The sequence below is a fragment of the Corylus avellana genome, chromosome ca3, assembly GCF_901000735.1.
Source record: "Corylus avellana chromosome ca3, CavTom2PMs-1.0".
In the NCBI taxonomy this organism is placed as follows: Eukaryota; Viridiplantae; Streptophyta; class Magnoliopsida; order Fagales; family Betulaceae; genus Corylus; species Corylus avellana.
This window is the reverse complement of record NC_081543.1, coordinates 37,205,967-37,227,073: the sequence shown is the minus strand read 5'-3', so window position 1 is coordinate 37,227,073 and position 21,107 is coordinate 37,205,967. Positions and strand designations below refer to the sequence as shown.

At 34.1% G+C, this 21,107-nt stretch overlaps 4 protein-coding genes across 6 annotated transcripts; 2 read left to right on the top strand and 2 right to left on the bottom strand.

The window, feature by feature from the left end:
* The first annotated feature begins 112 nt into the window (after nucleotides 1-112).
* Nucleotides 113-1,433, top strand: LOC132174558 (uncharacterized). Its single transcript, XM_059586195.1, has 3 exons — nucleotides 113-887; nucleotides 970-1,039; nucleotides 1,250-1,433. The coding sequence occupies exons 1-3, from the start codon at nucleotides 113-115 to the stop codon at nucleotides 1,431-1,433; spliced, it is 1,029 nt and encodes a 342-aa protein (XP_059442178.1).
* A 1,658-nt stretch (nucleotides 1,434-3,091) lies between these two features.
* Nucleotides 3,092-4,400, top strand: LOC132175662 (heterodimeric geranylgeranyl pyrophosphate synthase small subunit, chloroplastic-like). The gene has a single exon (XM_059587676.1). The coding sequence runs from the start codon at nucleotides 3,212-3,214 to the stop codon at nucleotides 4,163-4,165; it is 954 nt and encodes a 317-aa protein (XP_059443659.1). The 5' UTR covers nucleotides 3,092-3,211; the 3' UTR covers nucleotides 4,166-4,400.
* Nucleotides 4,401-7,324: 2,924 nt separating this feature from the next.
* LOC132175560 (protein S40-7-like) lies at nucleotides 7,325-8,496 on the bottom strand. Its single transcript, XM_059587534.1, has 2 exons — nucleotides 8,299-8,496; nucleotides 7,325-8,110 (listed from the first exon to the last, which is right to left on the bottom strand). The coding sequence occupies exon 2, from the start codon at nucleotides 8,093-8,095 to the stop codon at nucleotides 7,514-7,516; it is 582 nt and encodes a 193-aa protein (XP_059443517.1). The 5' UTR covers nucleotides 8,096-8,110; nucleotides 8,299-8,496; the 3' UTR covers nucleotides 7,325-7,513.
* A 6,147-nt stretch (nucleotides 8,497-14,643) lies between these two features.
* Nucleotides 14,644-16,327, bottom strand: LOC132175038 (ATP synthase gamma chain 1, chloroplastic-like). 3 transcript variants are annotated; one of them, XM_059586840.1, is made up of 2 exons: nucleotides 16,140-16,327; nucleotides 14,644-15,854 (listed from the first exon to the last, which is right to left on the bottom strand). In XM_059586840.1, the coding sequence occupies exon 2, from the start codon at nucleotides 15,725-15,727 to the stop codon at nucleotides 14,813-14,815; it is 915 nt and encodes a 304-aa protein (XP_059442823.1). In that variant the 5' UTR covers nucleotides 15,728-15,854; nucleotides 16,140-16,327; the 3' UTR covers nucleotides 14,644-14,812. The 3 variants fall into 3 exon arrangements, with proteins under 3 accessions (XP_059442823.1, XP_059442824.1, XP_059442822.1); XM_059586841.1 differs by having other exon boundaries at nucleotides 14,644-15,543; XM_059586839.1 differs by having other exon boundaries at nucleotides 14,644-16,327.
* Between the last annotated feature and the right edge of the window lie 4,780 nt (nucleotides 16,328-21,107).

Genomic DNA, 21,107 nt, shown 5'->3' with positions numbered 1-21,107 from the left:
GGTGAGTATATTATAATATTTCATAACTATGTTTGGATGATGTTTTTCTTATTTTTATGGGTGCTTATATATTTATTTTGTGTTTATTTCTTTATTTGTTTTCCTCACAGACATGGACAATAGTGATTATAGCACTCAAGATGATACAAGTGATAGTGATTATGGTGAAGAGGAAAATGAAAATGAAAATGACGTTTTTATTCTAGCAGCTGCAGCAGTAGAATTTGTTGAGAACTATTATATACCATATATTGCAAAGGAACCTTGTAGGACCTCTTCTCAAACAGGTTATAAGTGGGTTATGGAGATTGTACAAGGTAATCCTGATAGGTGCAAACAAAATTTCAGAATGGAAATACACGTATTCCTTTACTTGTGTAAAGAGTTGAAGGAAAAATATCATTTAAGAGGTACTAGGAAATTAACTGTTGAAGAGTTGGTAGCTATGTTTTTGATTACTTTAGGTCATGGGTTTGGGAATAGGATAGTGCAAGAAAGGTTTCAACATTCAGGAGAAACAGTTAGTAGACATTTTTCTCATGTTTTAATGGCTGTTTCAAGAATGGCGGTTGACATTATTAATCCTATTGATAGGGAGTTTATGGATGTTCCAAGAAAAATTCGTGATGATGAGCGGTATTGGCCATACTTCAAAGATTGTATTGGAGCCATTGATGGAACCCATGTGCCAGTTAAAATTTCTCCATCAAACCAAATACCATATATTGGTCGAAAAGGGACTCCTACTCAGAATGTTATGGCTGTTTGTGATTTTCGTATGTGTTTCACCTTTGTTTGGGCTGGATGGGAAGGTACTGCACATGATACACGCATTTTTTTGGAAGCTATTCGAAAGGAAGAATTGCGATTTCCACACCCACCTAGAGGTTTGTATTTAATAAAAATAACAATTATGAATTATACATGAAAAAAAAAAAATTATGACTGTTATTCGTATATTTTTTGTAGGAAAATATTACTTGGTAGACGCAGGATATCCTCATATGAAGGGATACATGGGGCCATACAAAGGAGAACGGTATCATCTACCAGACTTTCGTCGCGGAAGCCAACCGAGGGGTATGCATGAAATTTTTAATCATGCACATTCATCACTTAGATGCACTATTGAAAGAACATTTGGAGTTTGGACAAATAAGTGGAAGTTATTGCATTGCATGCCGAGTTTTCCTTATGATAAACAAGTGAAAATCGTGGTAGCGTTTATGGCTCTTCATAACTTCATTAGGAAGCATGCAATAAAGGATGCTGAGTTCCAACCATATGATGATGATGAGGATTTATTACCTACTGACAGTATAGGCGATGACGAAGCACAAGATGAGTCAAGCATACAACAATCAGAGACATCATATGAAAATTCTATGAACATTGAGCGTGATCATATTGCTAATCTACTTATGACCCGTTAATGTTTTATTTTTATTTTTAATTATTTTATTTTATTTTTATAAACTACTTAAAATGTTGTATGAATTTCCTTGAATGTTGTTCTTTTTTATATGTTAAATACTTTTAAGTGTTGTGGTGTTAAAAAGTGTGTTAAATAATTTAAATAATTTTTTTTTTTTAAAAAAAAAGAATATGTTGACGTTTGTCACGTTTTATTACATAAACCATTACAAAAATAATTTTTACTTGTGAAAGCTAACATTAACCATTTTTATATAAAAATGTTGGTATAAAATGGCAAAAAAATAAAATAAAATAATAATCATTACCAACCTTAGGCCTTTATTGAAAAACATGTAATGATTTTATGTAAAATGACATATATTTGGTGTCACATAAGGATTTTTTTTTTCGGCCTATATTAAAAGAAAAAAAAAATCATTACATGTCCTTTAGTGTCATTTTTTCAACTAAAAGCACTTTTTTTGTTTTGTTACCAAACATCAGTAACATAAAAAAGCACTTAAGACATACGGTTACCAAACATGTAAACAACTTTTCAGTAATAGCACTTCTGACAAAAGCTCACAGGCAAAAGCTCTATATTCAAAAGCTCTATTTTTCACCGCAATCCCAAACAGGCTCTAAGTTGTGGAGTCTGAGTCCGAATAAATATGCCTCGCACCGTTTCTCTTATTTTCGGTCCAAATTCCATAAAATTTGGACAATGAATTTCAAAGAATCCCATCAAAAGGACAGTTTACGTGTATGTAATTGTAACCCAACAAATAAAAAAAAAGAACTATGAAAACTATGTGTTTTCTTAAACACATCATACACATGGTTTTTCAGTTTGTCAAAGGAAGTCACCATCACCATCGCTTTTGTACTTTGCACATCGCGAGTCTCATTTGTAGCATGATTAGCGTGGCTAATTGTAGTGGTCTTTTCTCGGATTCTCTTTTTCTTTTTTCTTTTTTTTTTATATGTTCATACTAGAGGGAGAAAGAGAATTTGAACTAGTGATCTCTGTTTCATAAAGCGTGATTTCCAATTCATTGAGATAATTTTTTTTTAATCAAAACGGGGGAGGGGGAAATTCTCGGATTCAATTGCTCAAATGGGTTTATGCTTTCACCCATTTATTATCTAACAATTAAAATAACAAAATTATTGATTTTATTTTATTTTTGTCTTCTTTAGGCAAACTTTACTTAAAACTCCATAACTACTACGCATTTTTTAAAAAACCTTCCCAAATTTAAAAAATTATAAATTTCACCCCATTAACTTTCATTTTAATGCAATGTATCACTTCCGTCAAATTTTAAACGTTAAAAGTGATCAAATGCCCTTTATACCCCCCCTTATTTTTTTTGTAAAATTTAAAATTTACCCATAATTTCAAATTAAAAATTAAATAACAAAAACGACAAAATTGAAGGGTAATTTAATCTTTTTAGTCATTTCCATCAAGAGTTAACAACTGAATTTGACATAGAGAAATAAATTGAATCAAATTGAGAGTTTGATAGTCGATAAGTTTCCCTTTTTCTTTTTTTTAAAGACATTTTCAAATGGTGGAGTGCAAGGAAACATGTTCCACATGCCAATACCAACAAAAACAAAAAGGTGAAATATAAAATAAAACAAGGGTGACAAGGCCCCCGCTATTATTGCACTCCATCTCGTCTTTTTCTTAGGACTGGGATCCATCCTCTTTGGACTGGAGGGATCCACTCCTTGTTATTGCAGGGACATAATTGTCCCAAAAAAAATCCCCCCAGTCCGTTTCCAAATGCTTTTTCTTGACACCCCCAACACAACTGCTCCACATTTGTACTACAACTTCTGCTCAAATTCTCATATCCTCCTCCTCAGTTCAATGGCAGGAGCTCTTCTCCGCCTTAATGGCAGTGCTCTGCCGAGATCAACTGCTCGCCGGCCATGTCCATCACTCCCTCACAGGCCTATAGCGGTCACCATGTCCCAAAATCAATCCTACTGGGCCTCCATCAACGCTGAAATCGACGCCCATCTCAAGCAGGCCATTCCTCTACGGCCTCCACTTGAAGTCTTCGAGCCCATGCACCACCTGGCCTTCGCAGCCCCACAAAACAACGCCCCGGCCTTGTGTGTTGCGGCCTGCGAGCTCGTCGGCGGCCGCAGGGACCAAGCCACGGCAGCGGCGTCAGCACTCCACCTCATGTACGCGGCTTCCTTCGCCCACGAGCAGCTCCCACTAACAGACAGGCCCAGGCCCACGACCCAACACGCATACGGCCCAAACATAGAGCTTCTAATCCCAGATGGCATGACGCCATTTGGGTTCGAGTTGTTGGCTAAATCCGGCGACCCAGCCCAAAACAATTCTGGCCGTATTTTGCGCGTGACGATTGAGATCGCACGCACCATGGGCTCGCAAGGAATGGTGGATGGACAATACCACGAATTGGACCGCCCCCAATCTGACGACATCGGGTGGATTGAGCACATGTCCAAAAAAAAGGAAGGCGGGTTTTACGCGTGCGGCGCCGCATGTGGGGCAATACTAGGAGGGGGAAGTGAGGAGGAAATAGAGAAGCTAAGGAGGTTTGGGCTCTATGTGGGGATGATACAAGGAATGTTACATGGGGTTGGAAGAAAAGAGAAGGGTTTAGCAAAAGTGGTGGAAGAGCTAAGAAATTTGGCACTCAAGGAGTTGGAGGAATTCAAGGGAGGAAAGGTTGAGGCAATTGCTAGCTTTGTGTAAGGTTAATTAGGGGGCTTGAGGTTGGTGTTGATGTGAGGAAATGGGGCAAGGCCTTGTAATATGTCAAAAACAAAACTTAGAATGTATTGTGAAATTTCTTGTCCTCAATGTTTTCTGCCTAGAATTTCTTGTGATTAGTGTGGCTTTCTTTGTTTTGTCCTAAGATCTCTTTCTTTCCCATTTTTGTGATCCCTATGAATCTTCCAAGGTACAGTCTTTAATAATAATGTCAGAACGTGCGTATAAAGGTCTCAAGATCCCACTTGTGTCGTAGTGTTGTGATCTTTTTTAATAATATTTTATTTTGTTATATTAAACGGTATACATAATATTATACGGAATAGTCTTGACTTCTTCTAGAACCCTCCTCCCAAAATATTTTAATTTTTTCTTAGCGTATTTGAGGTCTTTTTAAACCATATTACAATGACCCCTTCAAAAAATTTCAATATAATCTGGTCTCTTTAGATTTAATATTCTAGTTCCATCGTTGGACTATTACACCATTTAAAAATTTCAAATAACGTGGCAATATATTCAATTATGTATTTTACGAAGAAAACATGTGCTTGTAACAGTCATAGCACTCGTACAATTCTCTTACGGCTTTTGAGATATATCAGCATCTTGACTGGAGCTAAAAGTCGTAAGCATTTAATACTCTCAAATACCTTCCAATTCCACGTGGAGATGTGTCAAAAATCATAAGAGTTGTAAAAAAAAATTGTGGGTCTAGCAATTTTTTTGTCTTTTAATGAAAAATAGATGCAACCAAATTTTTTTTTTTTTTTTTTTTGACATGTCCCTAAGAGGTAGTTCAATCTGCTGTGAACTACGATTCATGAAGCAGAGGTCACAAATGCATAATAACATTTAGTTCACAACCAAATGTTATTATGCATTTGTTTGCAAATGATAACTGTCAAATCGCCAACGGACAAATTTTCTCACTAATTAAAGAGAATAAAATTTAGTAAGAAATGGCAATGACATTGGAAACTAAAGACAAATAAGATATAATTTAATTAATCACCCATAGAAGGTCAAGAATGGTGTACTAATTAAATTATTAAACTGTTAACAACATAATTAAAGGTGGTTTAAAGTTTTTTTAAAAAAAGTTGCTTTCTATCGTGGCTTCTCTAAAATATTCATTTTCGGTCTAATGATCACCATTAATGGAAACTAATCTCACCATTTTTTTAATGGAAGAAAACTACAAATGAAGTTGGTGCCATGTCTCTTTCAAAACTTCAATCTTTTTGTTGTTGATTGTACGTGGTTTCTGGGCTGTGACCAGGAGCTCAGATTGGCACCATGGCTAGACTGTTTACTAAGCCCAAGTCCAACCACAAAATGGAGTCTTTGAAGCAAAATCACGGAAAAATAGCGGTTTGAAGACATTATGTAAATGTGTTTTTAAAAGCGTACGATTTAAAGACAAAATCGTAATTTTAACAAACATTTAATTATATTTTTATTAATTACGTTTTGAAATTTGCTACTCTGTTTTTCAAATTGCATGGCGTTTTTTCAAATTGCACATCGCAAATCCAGACAAACAGTATTAATAATTTGGGTCAAGGCTTAAGTAAAGGGAAAGTACGTTTTGTTGAATTATTATAAGTGAAATATCTTATTTTATAATTTGATAATCACTAATCATCACTATTGTAGTTTTTATTCTACCTAACATATAAGGGTTTCACCATATGTTACCTCATGTACACGTCCATCCCATGGTCTTCACAAAATATCATGCTTTTTCTTAGATTCTCATGCTTATTTACTCTTCCTTTCTTTCTCTCTCTCTCCCCCTCTTTCTTTCCCACTTTCTTGCACATAAAAAAATATTTAAAAAATAAAATAAAAAGTAGAATAAAAAATCTGTTTGAGTGTATATAAAAAAAATAAGTAGTTAAAGTATAAATTTATACTTTTTCAATAGCTATTTTGGCTACTCATGCTAGAAATGTTCTTACTGATCTCACTAAAAATAAATAAATAAATAAATAATAAAAAAGTTAAAGTAGTTACTATGCTGGACACAAAAAATAACTCACAATAGTCAAATTTTAGCTATTATAGAAAATCATTTGCATATTTTGCTGGAGATGCTCTAACATCCCAGTTAATAATGCTTAAATACTTTATTCCCCCCCCCAAAAAAAAAAACAATAATGTTCAGAGTATTTTATATATAAGATAATAGAGAGATAGAGATAGAGATAAAGATTATATATAAAAATAAAAAAATAAAAAAACTAAAATATTGTAAATATTATTAGTATTAGGAATAGTTAGTAATTAACTTATACACGTGCAGTAAAAAAAAAAAAACGTAGAGAACAGAATTGAATATCCACTATATTTTATATTTTAGGAGTATTTTTGTCTTTTTACTTTTTTAGGGATAAAAATACCCATCCACTATAACTAACTAGATATTCTCCAGTTCAAAACTTCAAATGAACTTAGGAGGATCCTAATTCAAAATTTTAGTTATTAGACAAATTAATTTTAAAAAATACGTAAGTATTTGGGAAAGTAGTAAAGTTGTGATTCAACTTTTAAGATAATGTGTTTTAAAAACGTAATCTCGTAAATATTTTCACATTTTTAAACCGTAAATATTTTTTTCTCAAATAAGATAATTTTTACAATTTATTTACCAAACACAGTCTATCCAAAAGCCTATCAAGTTTTAAAATTTAAACGCAATCCCATCCTAAAACCTTTTTAAGAAATCCCAAACCTAAACTACCACGATTTTGATGGGTCTAAAAATCTGCCAAACCCATCTAACTACCACCATCACTAATACAACATGAATCAAAAGTTAAACTCAAAAGAGGGAGGGGTTTAACCTCGAATGAATCGGATTACGATGCCAATAACTTGATTTTCAATTGTTAGACTATATAATCCTGGTTAGATAAGCGTTCGAGTAATTCAAACAAATAATGAGCAAGTTAGGTCATACGAGGCAGCCCATTACACATGCAATTAACCGCCTTATTGCACGGATCTAAAATGTTGGTCTTTGACACGTAACGGATCTTGAAGTAACATTTGCACATTCCCTAACCAAATCCTATCTAAATTTTCTCTTCACAAAAAAAAAAAACACACACACACTTTTTGGGCAAAGGTGCCATGGGAATGGGGAAGGATCAATTGCCTTTTCACATTAGAATAAATTTTTCATACCCTAAACACAAAGCAGAAGACAACCTAAGAGTCTAAGACTAAAGGAACCACCACAAGCCTGTATGCTTTTAAAATCACAGAAATTGGAAATATAAATATAGCATGATGAATGCATGGCCATGGAGATCCCCCCTTTCTTCAGGGTGATTCAAGAAAACCAGTTTTTGTTAGAACAGCATTCCTGACTTTGCTAAGATCCCTCCCTTTGAGGGTTCTTCCAACACCTTCAAAAACAGAGAAAGAGGATATCTGACTTCTTGCAAGCCTTCTAGCAACCACTTCATGTGGGGGTAACTTGTAATTGTTGTCATCTTCATCACTGTCCTCACCCACATGCCCCCCATCATCATAATCATCATCATCATCACGATCAAGCCATGAAGAATTCTTGGAGGCCATCTTTGATTTCTGTCCAGAAATCTGTGACCAGTTTTGAATGTTGACAGGTGCTGATTGCTGAACAATTTTGGGTTCATGAGAGGAACTGTCACTGCAACTACTGCTACTTGTAGTAGCTCTTGGAATCATTCTTGTAGCACTTGGGAATGGCCTAGGAACAGAAACAGAGGATTCCTTGGATTTGTCAGCCATGGAGGAAGTTGAATTCCCTTCTGCTCTGTCTCTGAGAACAGCCCAAACATCTTCTTCCTCAAAGTCTCCATCTCTCAAGCATCTCCACAAACCACTGCTCTGCCTGACTAAACCATATCTATTCTCCATTGATGATTGATTTGCCTATAAACCCAAAAATCAAAATCAAAATCAAAATCAAAATCAAAATCAATCATCTCAAAGTTGCTTGATTTACATATGGGTCTCCTCCATTTCCACAAAATTGTTTCACATAAACAAAACCAGGGAGACAGATTCAAAGATTACTCTAATGGGTAAGCTGCAAAAACCAAAAAGCAATTCGAATCTACCTTTCCTTGGATTGAGAATCTCCACAAGTCACAACCTTTCCCAGATTCTAAAGGGACATCTGCAACATGGGAAAGGAAAGTTAGTTCAAGGAAGACAATCAATTGCACGTCTATTTTCCTCCTTCCTAGTTGCTTATGTGTTCTCGCTTTCTCCTCATTTTCTAGGATGTTTCTTTTTCTATAGTCATATTCGTGGTATCTTTACCTCAATGCGTTTGATGGGCGATTTTATGGAGAGCCAATATACCCACAGAAAATGAAGTGCAGCACACAGGGCTTGAAAAAGAACAAGACAGCCCAGCCTTTTTGTCTCTTTAGAGATCTCCAACTTGGTGGGTCTTCAACTTCATGTATTTCACATTTGGTCCCTTTGGTAAGCCTAACTTTTGGAATCTAGAAAGGGCAGTGATTATGATACTTTTTTCACTCTCTCCCCTTTGAAATTTTGTTTGATTAGAAGAATCTAAATGTTGAGTCCTTTATCTATCTCTTCAGATGATGAGAAATCAACAGAAAAAAACGAAGGAGAAGGAGAAGAAGAAAATCAAATGGCAGAAAAAGGACATAAAAGATGTGAAACAACTCGGGTGACTTTTCTATCAGGAGATTTGAGAAAGATAATATGGGAGTTTTAATCGTCCGTATCCCATTTTATAATCACCTCCAAACGTGGGCTGTTTTGATAAAATAATAATAATATTTGCTTCCTTAGATTTGCTTTCCATTTTCTTTTGCTTCTGAGATTTGCTTTCCATTTTCTTTTCCCTTGTATTTATTTTAAAGCCTACTTGTGACTGCTACACAGATTTGGTTGCCAGGAGCATGAATTTGAAATTTCAGCAAACATTGTACTCTAAATTATATATTTGTAAGAAAATACTAAGTGTTCTTCTAATGTTCTCTTGGTGTCCTTCTAACTGTGATGTGGCTTTTAAAATTACCGTTGAATTTAAAATTATCATTATTGACTTTTAATCTATTGGTGATTGTAAAAGTTACATCACAGTTAGGAGGACACCAGGAGAACACTAAAAGAACACTTAAAATTTTCCATATTTTTATTATCAGAAATGTTACACATATTTCACATTTTTTACTTTTTAACGTAACAGTAAAAATTGTCATTAGATGTAACATGTATTTTTATTTGTTATTTCATCTAATAATGATTTTCATTGCTACGTCATAGAGTAATTATTTACGTGGCACTTCTTATTAATTATTTGATTAATTACATTGGGTAAATTATGGCTTCTTTTTCTTCTTTTTTTTGGAAAAGTTTTCATGTAGCCCAGCATTATTTTTAGGAAAAATTATTCAATCAAACCCTGACTTTTGAGACTTTATTAAATCATTCTATAAGTTTCTGTTTTTATCATCTAATATCAAATCATTTTCTATCCAATTACATGGAATTTTTTTTTTTTAATTGACTCCATATAAAATTACAATGATGTCATTTTCCAAAAAAGAAATAAAAAATCAAGAGTGTCGCCCTCCTCCACCAGCCACCACTTTTTCCGGGGCGACTTCAACCCCTCTTTTAGATGTGGTGGTTGCAAACCACCCTCTCTAATATTTTTTTATTTTTATGGACAATGGCATAATTATACTTTTATACGAACTCAGTAAGTAAAAAAAAAAAATTAACATAATTTTCGTAGAATTGAACCCAACGACTGATTTGATTTGATGATAATGACAAACTCATTAAATCGCTAAAGAATTTACTGAAATCACAAAACTTAGGTATTGATTTTCTTACTTCTACATTGAATTGTAAAACATCTATGTATAGTTAAAATATCTCCCTAGATGAATTTGGGACAGGATAGGATAGAAAAGATATCTATGTAGAAAGCACATTGAGTGTCACCATGTTTTTACCAAAACAGATAATTTAAAAAAAGAAAGAGAAAAGAAAGCATATCTATGTAGTGTACTAAGAGCCTGTTTGGAATTGCGTTTGAGAAATAGAGTTTTTAAGTAAAAAAGAATTTTTGGACAAAAACTTCATTTTTAAGCATTTGCCAAAAATGTTTTTTTAGCTATTTTTAAGCTTTTTAGACCATTAAAAGCGTTTTGAATTTTTTTACCAAATGAATACTTTTTTCTTTAAACGGGTTTTTTGAGTATTAAAAGCACTTTTAGACTCTTCAAATATAATTCCAATCATGTCCTTAGATGAAATAAAAATGAATTTTTAATATCTTAATGGGAAAAGTTTAATGGGTTTGTAGGGCATGATCTCAGTGATGACAAAATTCCTCTGTTGAATGTAAAAATGATTAACTTTAAGACAAAAGCTGCTGATTGAAAAGGAATTCTTTCTTGGCAGTTCTTGTGTGACCCACGTGCAGTAATCAGAGCAGCCGCCATTCATCGTATTGGGCTATAATTTACAAAATGCAGAGAAAAAAACAGAGCAAATTTAAGGTTGGCACGACAAAACCAATCACATTTTTTTTTGCTGCTTCCACTAATTCACCCTCTTTTTTTCTTTCCTCTTTGATTACTTAAAAAAATAATTAAGCATGAGAATCTAATAAAATATTTTCCGGCTGATAAGGCTCTTACGAGAGAGGCGGCTGCGGGGCATGCAGTGGGGTCATGGTGCTTCCTGGGCTTCTGACCCCACTCGTTTGGCCGACACACACATGTTCTTATGCACACCACGTGCCAAAGTTGATAGTAAGTTAAAAAAAATAGATTAATAAAAGGAGTGGCTGAAGGGTGCTAAGCGGTGGCAGTCGGTTTGCGGCTGAATCACCTCTTTTGGATTATTCCGTCACTCTTTCGGTTAGAAAAGGTGGTCTGGTTACTCTCAATGACCAACTAGGAGTAAGGTTGATAATTTGTGTTCGCACGTCGAGTTTAAATTGTAATGAGACATGCGTATAAAACTTTAATTAAATAGGATTAGACTCCGTAACTATAATTTGAAATTTTGCATTGGATTTGCGAGTCTTGTCAAAAATCTTTAACTCTAAATGTTGATGCACGTCTATAAAATTAAATATATCAACCCTAATATAATTCATTTAATTGAACGAGTTAAACCCTATAACCGTAACACACTATGTTGTGATATGACTTATTTTTCCTCAAGTCATCGTGGGCCAGCTATATGTCTAATTCCTTTTAGTTTTTGGAGTTCTTGCCGACTTATAGTGCTCTACTCCTATGGTTTGGTTTTTCTCGTTTTACTGGATTTCTAATCCTTCTTGGCCTAGGTTGAAACCTACTTTGTGACCAATAAAAGAAGATCATGCTGCATAGCCACAGTGGGGAGAGAAACTTAGTAGCCGCACATCTCATTAGGGTTTTCTTATTTTGTTGTGGTTTATGACACTTAGAATAAGAGAGTTTTTTCATCATTTTTTTTTTTCTCTTTTGTATTTTTCTCTTGTGTAAGAGTGAGATCTGAATGTATTAGGGCTTTGGGTTTTGAGTGGTTTTCTTCCTACTTCTCTGTACTCCATCTTTTGTTAGTGAATTTCCTCCATGTCGTCTCTGCCAGTGGATGTAAGCTTGTTAAATCGAACCACTTACATCTTAGTGTTGTGTGTGATTGATCTATTTTTCTATTATGTTCTTTTTTGCTTATTTGGGATCCTGTATTTTAATTTCGTGCACAACACACTAATTTTGTTTTGGGCTCTTATCGAATTTGTGGTTCGTATTGAAATTGACAACCCTAATTTGTAGGTGGTCAAATGATTCGAATACCCCGTAGCCAAAGAGTTGGTTTAGACTTTAAAATATGTTTGAGATTACGTTTGAGAAATAGAGCTTTTAAATCAAAAAACGTTTTTTTTGGCAAAAACTTCATTTTTAAGCCTTTACCAAAGTTTTTTTTTGACTTTTTGGACCCTTAAAAACGCTTTCAATTATTTTTACCAAACAAGTATTTTTTTATTCAAACTGACTTTTTTTGTGTTAAACGCACTTTTAGGTCATTCGAACGTAAACCCAAATAGACATTTAGTCGCCTCTAAACCAACCCCCTTATATGTGGGGCCGCCACCAATAATTACTTCTTAGTCTTTCTCTTTATTTGCTGTCATAATAATATAGGATGTTCATTTGAAATGAAAGGTTAAGGTAAAATGTACTGCAGCCGATGCAATCACCCATAAGCATTGCACCGAAATCTCAATCATCCGCTATTAGTGGGGCTAAAGTCTGAACTAGTAGAACAGCTTGCCTTTTCTTATTCTAATCTTTTAGCTTTTTGACTCAGCATTATACAAGTGATGAGAAACAGAATCAACGACAATGAAACAAAAGAAGCAAATAAAATAAACATAGGCACCCATGAAAGGAAAAAACAAGATAGCTTTGAAGTTATAAGTTTGTTTTCAAGCACACATTGACATTGTTAGTGTGAACAACTGGTAGCTGATGACTCAGAATCAGAAAGAGATCTCTTTGATTCAATATATTTTTTTTTTTATTGAGTTTTTTCTGGACTAGATTTGTTCTTGAAAAGAGAACCTTTTGTTCCTGTCAATGGCCATTGATGAGACAGGCTAGATTCATGTCACTGAGGCTGAATCTTTCAACAGTGAACCGCTTTAGAGAGGCGGCCATTGCAGTGGTGTGTCTTCATATTATATGGCTGTCATTCCGCAGCACAGTTGCCCTTATGGGGGAACTCATGCCACCCATTATTTCCCTTCGTTGATAGTGGGTTTGAAGAACACCACCTTTTTTCCACTGTAATTTGTACCTTCTCAATCACCCACACTGTTGTAATATGAAACAGAATCCTCGATTTGGATCCGATCGAGTGCGATAGTATGCCTTTTTGCATTATAATAGGGCAATTTATGCAGGAACATGGGCGGCCATTCCATTCCACCTATCTCGGTAAGTGCTTGAGCTCACTTGTTCGGGCTTTTCGAACACTCATGACTCATCTAAACAAATTGAACCCGTCTCAATTCTCACATACATGAGATTGTCTTATTACAGTGTTGTATTAGATCTCAATCACCTAGATATTGAGATAAAGCAAGCAAAATTTGCAAAGGATTGAAATTGGGCGCGGTATTGCAGAAGTACTAATCTAAATAATTTATTTTAAATGAACGACACAGATTTTATCATACCGTACATATTAAGAACATAAAACTTTCACTTTTCCACTCATCCCCCATCTTTATTGTAGCATTACCATTATCAATCTCTCACCACCACGGCTATTGAATGTGGTCGGCCATCCTTTGGCTAATTTGAAATGGTCGAACCACCACAATAGTTTACAATGGCCAAACCTCTAGACGGGGCTATACATGGTGATTCGGTCACTCTCAAAGTAGATGAAGTGGTCATCCATTTATACATATATATATATATATATATACCCAACTAATCATCCATTTATATATATATATATATATATACCCAACTAATCATTCCGTACATTTTGCATATAAAAAATTGTTGAGCACTAAGAATGCCGGGCGCAGAAGGTCGGCCAATAGGCCTCCAACAACGCATGGATTTCATCCTTATGGCATATCTCCTCTGCCCTCCATGGTCCATAGTCAAGATAGATGGCCCTGTCCCCTGCCTCTTTTCTTAATGCATTGGATTTTATAAATCTTTTGAAAAAAAAAAAAGGATAAAGCCCCACATTTACATTTGTCAGTCTCTACTTCTTAATGGTTAAAGCTTCGAAGTGAGTTTTTAGGTCTGATTAAAAACCTTCTCTGTAAACATTTTCTTTTGCTATTGTAAAATATATTATTGAAGTTGAATATTGTTAAATCACCAATCATCCTCTAAAAGTTTAACTTGTTAAGTAATAGTGAATTTAATTATTTAACTAATATTTTAATATTTTTCTCTTATATAAGTTCAAAACTCTCAATTGAAATAGGAAATAAACTGTGTGAAGTTAGGGTTCAAACTTCAGATCTTTATAGCGCAAGTAAATCTGTGATGTTCATTTTGCAGGCCGATACCAAAAAGGTAAACATGAGACATAGATAGGACTATTCACCATAGAAGGTGAGTAAATTTGATTATTCAGATACTCAACAATCTGGCAAAAAGGATTTATCTTTCTGGAGAATCAGATAGCCTATTTCACCAAATGATTGCCCTAACAAGTCTTCTAAATGAATTAAAGCTTCCCATACTCTAAGAGTGTAAGCCCCATTAAGAATTTCCCTTGTCATTGTTCTAAATTTTCCATTTTTGGGATTTAAGAAGAAGGAAAAGAAAAACTATTTTGAACTCCATAATAGATTTATGCTGTTTATTTGACAAATGCATATATCAATCAATCAGCAGAAAAAGAATGAGGTGATACAATAAACAGAAGGCACCATGATGTAGAACAAAAATGCAACATCTTTTTGGCTTGATTCCCCATTCTAGATCTTAAAGTTTAGAACAACTCGTGATATCATTCCACGAGAAATGTCTATCAAAGTGATGATTTTTGTAAGTCACAAAACTCTCACCAAAAAGAATATTGGATACAAGATAGGAGGAATGTCAATCAATCAAGCTGTCTTAGTGCCTCAGCCCCAGCAACAATCTCCAATAACTCACCAGTAATTTTGGCCTGCCTCGCCCGATTATAAGCCATTGAAAGAGTCTTCTTCAACTCCACTGCATTATCTGAAGCATTACTCATTGCATTCATCCTTGCTGCAAGCTCACTCGCCAGCGATTCCTGCAATGCCCTCAAAATCTGACTATTCAAATAAAGAGGCATCATGGCATCAAGAATCTGAACTGGATCCTGCTCAAATTGCAAAAGTGGTGAGAGGGCCTCCCTCTTTGTCCTCACACTATCCCTCTCCACAACCAACTTCCCCTCCTTCGTCGTCAACCTAAAGAACTCATCCTCCATGGCATCAACACACTTCCCATTCACATCAGAAACAACTCCTCTTGGTGACAATGGAAGCAATGTATGAATCACTGGATCACTCTTAATCAACGACACAAACTTAGCATACACAAGCTCCACCTTATCAACCTCTTCGGTAACAAATAGCGAAAAGACATCATCGGCAATGGCCTGAGCATCTTTTGTGGTAGGGAAAGTCCCCCCTTCAATAAACCTGTCCACCAATGCATCATCCCTCCGCCTAAAATAGGAATTACCCTTCTTGCCAACACTGATCACAGTGAAATCCAATCCAAGATTCTTCAATTCGGCCATCCGGGTCTCGGCCTTTTTGATAATTAAATTGTTGAAACCGCCACAGAGACCGCGGTCGCCTGTTATAACCACAATGGCAACTTTTTTCACAGGCCTAACATTTGTTAAAGGAACATCTATATCCTCTACTTGAAGCTGCTCATTGATATTATATAACATTTCTACAAGGGCCTCCGAGAAGGGCCGGCCATTGATGACCGCCTCTTGAGCTCGTCGGATCCTTGCAGCCGAGACGAGCTTCATGGCTTCCGTGATTTTCTGGGTATTTTTTATAGTATCAATCCGCTCTCGTAGTTCACGGATACCACAATAAACTTGGGTCTTTTGCGAAGATTGAGAATGACTATGTGGGAGTGAGATATGGGGCAAACTGAGAAATGGGTTTTGGTGTGAACGAAAAGAAAGCAAAGAAATGTTAGAAATTGAAGATTTTGCAGAGACCCACATAGTTATATCAAAGAAAGCAACAGTTTTTGATGGGTTATATTAGTAAAGAGTTTGATTTAGTAGGTGTGGTTTCGGTCACTGCAAAACCAATGGGATGGGAAGGTTTTAGCAATTTAGATAGGGGTTTTTAGAAGATTAATTTTTGAGCTTTGAAGATTTTAGGTTTTTGAAGTGTGTGGCTTTGTGAAGGAAATTTGAAGGGACTTACCTGAAGGAGATTTTGGAGGACTGGTTCTATGTTCTCCGGCAAGGTAAACCACCATTCTGTGTGTGTACGGTCCGGTCAATCACTGGGACTGTTTGATTCCCGAGAAAATCGAGGGAGAACAATCAAGGAAAGAGGAACGTATGTGGGCAAAAACTACGCAAAAACTGATTTTACTTTGCACAGGCACTAATTTTTTTACTCGAGATTCGGTATAAAGATAGAAGGGTAATGATATACTGCACGTCGGGCATAAATTTTTTTTATTTTTAAATTAAAATAATAAAAAAAGAAAAATTACACTTGGCGTGCATTACTGTTGATGAACACCCACACAGTATATCATTACCCAAAGATAAATGAATAAGTTCTACTTCATCTTAGTATCCAGAGACGAAATTAGAAAGTGTTGTAGGAAGAGGACAAGGAATAAGCTTAGTAAAAAAAATAAAAAAGTCAAGGCATAAATTTATTTATTTATTATTATTTTTTTATCATCTAAAGTGGTGATTCAATAACTTAAAGAAATCTCTAAAGTGGTTAGGTACATAATAGGGTATAAACTATAAGAAAGAAAGACAAAAAAAAAAAAAAAGACCAAGATTGAAAATCACACAAAAAATGAGCAACAACCCCGAGTCAAAAACAGAGTGAGCTTAAGCTGCGTTTAAGATAAAAAAACAAATTACTTTGCACCACTTTTGTGTTGCAAATTGCATTTTTTTCATTTATTTTTCGTTTGGATTATTAAATCAATATAGGAAAATCAAATCTTAATTGTGGACTTGTGCTTGTTTGGGGTTAGAATAGTAACGAGATGTACAACAAAATGTTCAAGAAATATAAAATTTAGTGGATAGAGCCAAATCTCAAATGGGTAACGAGCTTATTGGGTTATGGACAAAAATAAAGTTATTACAATTTTTAATGGGCAAAGGCTAAAAGATTTGAGAATGAGTAATTAACTTTTAGGTTTTAATGGGTATGACTCAAAAGATTTTTCGAGTAAAAGCAGTAGGGCCAAAATATTTTGTGGGTGGAGCCAAAATTTTTATTGGGTAAGGCTAAAAACATTTATAAGTAAGGCCAAAAGAATTGTGGGTGAGGGCCAATTTTTATTTTTTCTAGCTTGCATGGGTAAGGGCAAATATTTAAAAACTAAAATTTAACCTTTTTTTTTTTTTTTTCTCAAGAATTGAGGGGGGCGGGGCGTATGGCCTATACTGACCGCCACTCATTCCGTCACCATTGGTATCCATCTCTTTAGTAAAATATTTGGTACCTCTAACATTTTTTAATAGAAAAAAGAAAATAGATAAATCGATTGCTTCAATGGAATCAAACTTTCAACTGACCATTTTTAGGAGATCAGCCTCCAATTGGCATAAGCAAAATTATGTGCAATCTTCCATTGATTAATTTCCCAGCCATACGCCATCTACATTATTTATAAAAGTAAATAAAACATAAAATAGAAATAAGCTGTGTTAAGTATGCCTAAGGCCACCATGGTGAAACTAAAGTAATTAGTAAGGTTTTATTGTTAAGAAGAATTAAAAAATATTAATTAAATGATTAAATCAATAATTTCTTATAAATTTAAGTTTTTGATATAATTTCTTATAACTATATTAACCACTTACTCCCCTGACATATTTCCGATATGAGATTTAACTTTCCTATGCTCTCAAATGTGTATACTCAACATGTTTTTCTAGATTTACACTTATATGAGTTCACTTCATTTGTCAATAATTACATATTAATAGTATAAGAATAATCTATAGAATACTTAATCTATAGAATAATAAGTATAATAATAATTTATAGATTAAATAATATATAGAATACTTAATCTAAAATAAGAAAAAAAAATATGCGATTTCTATAAGCATTATAGGGGTTGTTTATTTGAAAAGATACGAATTTAAATCAAAATCACGATTTCACGTAGATAAAAAAAGTATTTTTTAAAATGTTTTACCAAACACATTTGCGATTTTAAAAACGTAATTTTTAAAATTACACTTATTAAAACCGCAATCTCAAATAGACCCTTCATACTTTGTAAGAATTATTCGGTCTTTTCTATTGTGAGTTTTCTGTTGTTATAGAGGTGAATTATTTACTTTATTTTATAATTTTTATTTCATTTACATTGCTTTTACATAAATGAAGAGTATATATTCCAAACAAAAAATACGTTTAAATGGGACATTTTATCTAATATATTCTGAAAATGTAATCGCCCATCTTCACTTGTTTTCCTAAGAAAATTGACATCTTGGGACGTCTTTGAGTGAGACCATAATATGAATTTGGACCCATTGTGATATATCAACTACTTATTTTTAATAACACATTTTCAATGTGGGACTTAACCTTTCTATACTTAGACATGATACTTAACAATCTCTCCCTCTCGTATAAATAGATCAATACATCGTAATACTACCCCTCGAATAGAAGCTTTATCAAGCTTATTAGTCATCTCTAGGACCATTTTGTGTGCATTTTGTGTGCATTATGTGGCATTTATGTGTGCTATGCACCTTCTTTAATGCTTCAACTACGAAAGGGACTCACTATTCATGCATGTACACAATCTCTACATTAACTGTGAAAGGAACAACGATAATTTACCATACCATATATAACTATTTAAACCAAATGATAATATAACCTGTTAGGACACTATTCAAACAAAAAACATAAATATATGGGTTTATGCTAACTATACTGTTATGACATTATTGAGTCTAACAGTCTCCGATTGGAGTGATTTGCACATTTTTCGAGATGTCCTTGATTTTACTCCAATGCTTAAGTTAGTTATTTTGAGAAAAGTCTGCACAGTACCAAATATTTCAATCTAGGGTTTATACTTAGTATAAGGGCCTATTTATACGTTAAGATTAGGTCTTCTACTTCAACTTACTCTAAAGTGTTGAGAGTTATATGGCCCATTATTCTTTTGGTGGGCTAGTATTAGTCTTGAGGCCCATGATGTATCTGGTGGGCTAATAGAGTGGAATTATTCCCAACATATACTATATTAACTACTTACTCCCGAGACACATTTATGATGTGAGATTTAACTTTTCTATGCTCTCAAACATGTATACTCAACATGTTCTTCTAGATTTGCACTTTTATAAGTTCATTTCACTTGTCAATAATCACATATTAATTGCGTAAAAACTTTTTGTAAAACCTTATGTCCATAGTCAAAAGACATAACTTGGATCAAAAGTTAGTTATTTAGAATGTTATCATATTTCCAAAAGCCACAATTCTTATACAATAAGTTTTTTTAATGCATGAACCAATAAATAGGCTAAAAATATTTTTATTTCAAAGGAATCAAGCTATTCGATGGCGATGACGACTAGATGTTTAATCCCAATAAATAGCGATGATGACTAGAGGTTTAAACCCAATAAATTGTTTTTGTATTAAACTTACAAATAAGAAAGCTTTTAGAGTGGGAGACAATCAATGGCCGAGAAATGTCTGGGAAAACTTATAGTGTTGATGATGGAGTTTATTATTCTCATAGTACTTGCAGTGCAAGCAAGTGACCTTACCCCTCCCTCTCTTTGTACCTCTTCACGTCCCATCCGCCTTCCTCATGGGTCTCAACCTTCAGATGGTCATGATAAAGAGCCATTGTCTTATTGCCTCGAAACCAGATTTGAACATTGCACAACAACACATGATTATGGAACCCGAGGGTCTGCGAAGTGTATTACATACTATTTCTTCCAGTGCTTGTATAGTGTTCGAAAAGAACTTGAGGTTGAAATTTATGATCTTGCTGAAGGGTGCATAGAGGAATGCATTCCAAAATCAAAACTTCTTGACGACTTTGTTGGGATTTGTTTATTCGACTGCTTTGAAAAGAAAATCAAGAAGAAAAAAGAGGAGAATTAAGAAGAATTGAGATGTCGTTTATATGTATGCGTTTAAGTTTTTATCAGATTTACTAAAAGAAGACTTTTCATACTTTTATGTATTTTCACGACAGCAATAAAAGGTTCGTTATGGTTATTTATTCTTATTTTCCCCAACATTAGGATTTGTTCCCACACTCGTTGTAAAAAAGAAAAAAAAAGAAAAAGGTAGCTATTGGTTTATTTTGTAGTTGTCTCTGCTGTTTGACCTTTATTTATTGATCAACTTGTTATGTCATGGCTTCTTTATTTTATGGAGCCCAATATTGCTCAAATCTTTACTTTCTCCAAATAGGTAAAAGACTTGTGAGGACCCTGTTAGAGGTTTGGTATGTTTATCAAAATATATAATATGGATTTTAAATTTATCAATTACAACAACAAATTCCTAGATATAAACAAGACAACTCTTATTTATGGAGGTTCTTGAAAAATTGAAGAACATATGAGGGACTAAGATTCCCTACAATTTTTTTAAAATTTTAGATTATCAAATTATACAGGTTTGACGGTTTTTAGGCATCGAAATGCTTGAAAAATGCCACCTATTGAAAATTGAGTATATTTTCATCAACTTCTTGCTCTCTATGTTGTAAAAAGGCTTTACGCCAAAAATTGTCTTTTAATTTTATGAATATGAAACGTCTTTATAAAATTGCGAAAAAAAATCATTTTAAAAGAAAAATTCCTTTTAGTTACCTCAATTAACACGCCACATTTTTTAATAGGTTTTTTAAGCGTTTCAATACGTAAAAATTGCATAAATTACATAATTTGAGAATTTACAATTTTAAATAAATTATAGAGGTCCTAATTTACATAGAAGACAAACTAACAAGTACGTGCAAAACACAATTATGGTTTCAACTCAAACAAGAACTTGAAAACACATCATTGTACCATGTCTCAGCCTCTTCTTGTATGTCTTCGTCTAAGGCTCAAGGCATTATACCCTTCATTGATGCCAATATTCCAAAGGAACTGGATCTTTTTCCGTTCAAATTAGAGTGGAATTGAT

What these genes read in the sequence shown, in the direction of transcription:
- LOC132175662 (XM_059587676.1), top strand. Translation starts at nt 3,212, where the DNA reads ATGCTTTTTCTTGACACCCCCAACACAACTGCTCCACATTTGTACTAC.
- LOC132175038 (XM_059586839.1), bottom strand. Translation starts at nt 15,931, where the DNA reads ATGTGGGTCTCTGCAAAATCTTCAATTTCTAACATTTCTTTGCTTTCT.
- LOC132174558 (XM_059586195.1), top strand. Translation starts at nt 113, where the DNA reads ATGGACAATAGTGATTATAGCACTCAAGATGATACAAGTGATAGTGAT. An exon ending in ATTTCCACACCCACCTAGAG is followed by an intron (nt 888 to 969) that starts GTTTGTATTTAA and finishes TATTTTTTGTAG; the next exon opens with GAAAATATTACTTGGTAGAC. An exon ending in GGGCCATACAAAGGAGAACG is followed by an intron (nt 1,040 to 1,249) that starts GTATCATCTACC and finishes TAACTTCATTAG; the next exon opens with GAAGCATGCAATAAAGGATG.
- LOC132175560 (XM_059587534.1), bottom strand. Translation starts at nt 8,095, where the DNA reads ATGGAGAATAGATATGGTTTAGTCAGGCAGAGCAGTGGTTTGTGGAGA.